The sequence below is a fragment of the Atta cephalotes genome, assembly GCF_000143395.1.
Source record: "Atta cephalotes unplaced genomic scaffold scaffold00014, whole genome shotgun sequence".
In the NCBI taxonomy this organism is placed as follows: domain Eukaryota; kingdom Metazoa; phylum Arthropoda; class Insecta; order Hymenoptera; family Formicidae; genus Atta; species Atta cephalotes.
Genome location: NW_012130078.1, coordinates 5153697 through 5158578, shown reverse-complemented (window position 1 = coordinate 5158578; position 4882 = coordinate 5153697). Strand labels below are relative to the sequence as shown.

Below are 4882 nucleotides of genomic sequence, written 5' to 3'. Positions count from 1 at the left end.
TCATCACGACGAATGTATCCTTCATTCGCTCCCGTTCTGGGAGGAATGTTCTTTGCCTTCGACGAAGATCGTCGTTTCGATATTCATTGGGCAAAAATTTATCCACCGATAATTTCCCCAGAACGCTCGTCGTGCAATTCAGCGGCTCGAATGTGCTATCGTCGACGGCAGCCCCGCGATGCTCTTGTGACAACCTTTCGCAGAATTCACGATTGTCACGAATAATCGCGCCGTCTGTGTTCTCGCGATTATCAGATGCTCTCGTCTCTTCGTTTCCTTTGAAAGTTCCGCAATCGTGACGGGGCTCGGGCATCCCATTGCTAGCTTCTATTGATCGATATGATGAAATAGTTAAATGACTGCGATTGCTTCCGCATATTAGAAAAAGATACGAAGATCCGAGTCACAGATTTATTAAAGAGAGAAAATAATTTTCTGCATGTATCCGGAGACACATAAGATATTTTTTGAGGCGCCGGTAATCTCGCAGCGTTTTTACAATTCCTGTATTGCGAGAAAAACACTTTTCTTCTAAGGTAATGATCGTGTTTTCCCTTCTTTCTTTCTTTTCAAGACGAGTATTTGTGCCATTCGCTTTCTTCATTTCCTACGCACGAATATATTCTCTAAAAGCTCCTTCGTGATCAATCGATGAGGTCTCGTCGGGCTCTCGGTGGGCGTACCGTAAAGTCGACTGTTGATGGCGTAAAGCTTCGGGCTGAGTTCGCACCTTACATTGAACCACCAGTCGCAAACGAAGACCGCTTGGCTGAATTGCGTGCCGTTCGGACAGAGAAACGTTGCTTGTCGGCCGTCTATGTCGCAATAATGCCACGCTTGGCATCTCGTCTCTACGTCGGCGAAGAAACCGGGGAAAGACTGGTCGTCGCAGTAGAAATTCGTGTAAGGTACCTTTCCCAGTACTGGATAATCCGTGCCTGGTCGACCTGCAATTGCAATGAATGCCGTAAGTCCTTTTATTTTTAATGATTGCTACAAATACTTTAAAAGTGATACATTCAGCAACACGCTATTAAATTGACAGAACTAAGATATATATATTTTTTTTTAATATTAATGAGGATATTTACTGAATTGAAATAATAATTAATATTTTAACAGTGCAGTCTTTGAATGTGTTTCATCGTTCTCCTTGATGTTATGTTCAATCGTATTCGAGATCCTAAATAATTTACAGATTATTCCGGCTGTAATTTCAGCACTGACGGATTCTCTTTGTGAATGAACCCGCAAGCGCATATAAAGCGCCAAGCGATCTGGATGAGTTAGCTATTTAAATGAACGAATGCAAAGGAGTTAAACGAGTGCAACCACACAGTTCTTTGCCTTTTCTCTATTTCCGTTTTCATCTTTTCGTTTGCCGCCGCAAATTCGAATCAGAAAATCGCAATTTCTCTGTATCGGATAATGGTGCGATCGGAAGATGGAATATTTGTTTAAATAAAGTGTTGAAAGATAAAAGAAAAACCAAATTAAAATGTAAAAATATATAGGTTTTTTTTAATATCTCGTATTTATATATTTTTGTGCTTGTATTAAAAAAATGCAATTGAAATATTTGAAATTTTTATCTATACGCGGAAAGTTACCGTACATGGAAAGAACTATTTTGCTGAAGTATCTAAAAATTTAACTGGATATAGATTTAAAAATAATTCCGTTGAATCATTAAAATAAAATTATATGAAGACTCAAACTGTTGCTAAAATATTGAAATTTTTTGTAATATTCATTTTGCTTGAGTTTTTTACATAATTATTTTGGTGATTCGACGAAATTATGTTCAGATTTGTATCTATTTAAATTTTAGATATTTTAGTAAAATCGTTCTAAATATAAATTTAGTTTTATGAATGATATTTCATGCTGGATGTGAAGATAAAAAATTACATTTTTCTAACTTTGTTAAAATTCTCTATATATTCGAAATTCTTTCCTAAAATCAAAACCGAAATATCTTCAATGTAATATCACCAAACATAAATAAATAAGGTATGTGAAGTTAGCATCCCAACTATAGTACTCAGGAGTTCTAATTAGAATTCCCATTTCCTTTTGATGAAACAAAGAGTTCTATATAATTTATAACAAGAGTTCCGCTTAATAATTATTTTTAAATAATTTTTAAAAAAATGGGGTGCTAACTTCTCAGCGAAATTTTAGATCGAATAGTTCTGAGTAGCTTAATAGCTCTATTTTGTGAATATCTAGAGTTCCGGATAAATAAAAAACAATTTTGATAAATAAGAAAATTTATTAAAAAAAATTTTTTTGAAAAAGAAACGGGAACTCTAATCAGAATTCCTGAGTACTATAGTTGGGGTGCTAACTTCACATACCCAAATAAATAATCTAAGATTGCGAAGAAAATGATGTCTCGATTAAAGGAAATGGAATAAAGGATAAACAACTTAAAGCTATTCGCATGTTGTTGAACTCCGTGGTTCGAAGGTACCGTTAAAGTAGTTCGAGAAAGTACACTGTTAACTTTATAATGTCTAATTATATCTAATTTGAGTTATTATTAATTATTTCTATAAGTCGCCACTGCTGAATATGTCATTACTTTAGCTAAACCAATGGAATTAAACAATTTAACTCAAGAAAATATATTAAATTTGATTCAAATTTAGTTTATTATTTACTGAATACATATGTTAATATTAGAGGTGTGAGATCCCGTAAATTCTCGAAACCTAATGTTTAAGATGGGATTCCAAAAATATTTTGTTTCTCGAGAATCTTCGAGATATCTGGTACCGTACAGAAATTTTTAATATTATTTTTTCCATCAATCTATAATATCAGTATTTTTAATACTGGATTTTCTCCAAAATATGCTACATTTTTACTTTTCTGTTTTTATCTATGGTACATATGGTAAATATATAGCATAACATTTTTAATTGGCTGCAACAGCCAATTTTTGATTGTTGCAATCAATTAAAAATGCTATGCCATATTTTACCATCTAATTTTCTGCAGTCAATCTTTTCTTTCAGTGTAAAAGAGATATTTTCAGAAATCCCAAACATTCTCGGGTAACCAGAATACTTTCGGGAATCCCGAACATTCTCGGGAATCTCGAAAATTTCAAAATCTCGTCCCGATCCCGAAAAACATTCCCGATCCGATCTTGCACTTCTAGTTAATATCTAGTTAATAACGTCGTTTATTTCGAAACTAATTACACAGAAGTGGATTGATTTTTGATATTTTTATTCTCTAAAACTTTTTTAGAGTGAATTGTCAATCTGAAGAATATGAAATCTCATTTTTAAAGAATAAAAATTGAGCCATTCTTTTTCAAGATTGGCTCAATTTTCTCTCTTTAGAATGAGATTAGAATTAGAATTCTAAATGAGAGAATGAGATTAGAATTCTAAATAGATTAGAATTCTAAATGAGAGAATGAGATTAGAATTAGATTCTAAAGAATCTAAAGAGTGCATATGAAAGTTGAAAATAACAAAATGTTATTTAACTTAAGGGATTTAGTTACCATTGCTCCTTTGATATCTAACAACTGACTTTTGGGATTCTCAATCTATCTTTACCGTCACTTTTCTATCCTCGCTGTCTGTTTTCCTTGATACGGCTTGGCGGAAAATGAAATAATTAGAGCACGGTGCTCGAGCACACCTTTGAAAGGGATGAATAGCTCGAGAACGAGAATACGTTCGACGCGGTGTTGTCATTCTGTCGAAGTTATAATTACGCGGACCCAACCACGAACCGGGATGAGGATAAGAGAGAAGCAGAGAGAAGGAGGAGAGAGAGGATGAGGATAGAGGAGGATAGTTTAGCGAGCGGAAACGAGACGACGAGCGTTTATTCCATGCGGGTACGCAGAATCTCTTCCGCTGACGAAACAGATCGGATCGGACAAGTGGTGCAAGGTGTGAATTTCGTATGGATGTCGGTGCGATACGGTCGAGTTTATGCGACCGAGTCGCTAGATGCACGTTCTGTATATACGTTCCAAGAGTGTTGCGCGTACAGACCGGTCCATTCGTCATTCGTATCGCGTCGCATCATGTCGGCATCACGTCACATCGGTATTCCTGCAGGCATTCGAAATGAAACCTGGCAAATCCGCTGTTTTCAGCCAACTTGAACGACTTTTCGTCGAGTGAAATTGAGACACGAGAATTTCTTGATTCATACGCGAAGCTTAACGATAGAGATAACGCGTTACCGGACAATAATTATTAGAATGCTAAAAGCATATGGGACATCAGAATTCTTGTAAAGAAATGTTAGTCATACATTTTCTGATATCCTTATAGAGAAACGAATTAAAGTCTGATTATTTAATAGAACTTTATACTTCTATTTTTTGAAACAATCAGTTTTAATTAACTTACAGGAACATATAGATAATGATTTAATCTTGGTGGATGCAAGTAATTCCGTATACGTGAAATATCGTTTGCTGGGATGTTTAAAAAATTTACACATTTTATCATTAAATTATTTGATTAAAATGATTTGATTTAATTTATAAGATTTTAATTAAAGCATGTTTTTCAGAATTGACATGAGGATAGTTCCGTTACATCTGCTATCAAAATCTAACTTCACTCTGTATAGTTTATCTTCTTCCGAGAAACGTTTTCGTCGTTTTCGTCTTTGTCGCACGTTCTCGTGAGCAAGAGTATTTCTGCTTGATGAAACTAACTTATCGCCTGATGAGATTCGAATAGTTGGACCGACAGAGATGCAGAGAGAGAGAGAGAGAGAGAGAGAGAGGAGGAAGAAGAGAAGGAACGACGAGAGAGTAGTAGGTAGTCGACCGAACGGAACCGGAACCGACAGGTAGGTAGTGTACGTAGTTACGTTAAGTTTAAAGGTAAGGTAG

The 4882-nt window shown here is 35.2% G+C and overlaps 1 protein-coding gene across 1 annotated transcript in view; it reads right to left on the bottom strand.

Annotated features, from left to right (window-relative positions):
• Window positions 1-600: 600 nt before the first annotated feature.
• Window positions 601-4882, bottom strand: part of LOC105617917 — a 72299-nt gene continuing 68017 nt past the window's right edge. The window contains exon 3 of the mRNA XM_012199453.1: window positions 601-947. Coding sequence (XP_012054843.1) covers window positions 601-947 — 347 coding nt within the window. The remainder of the gene's footprint in view (window positions 948-4882) is intronic.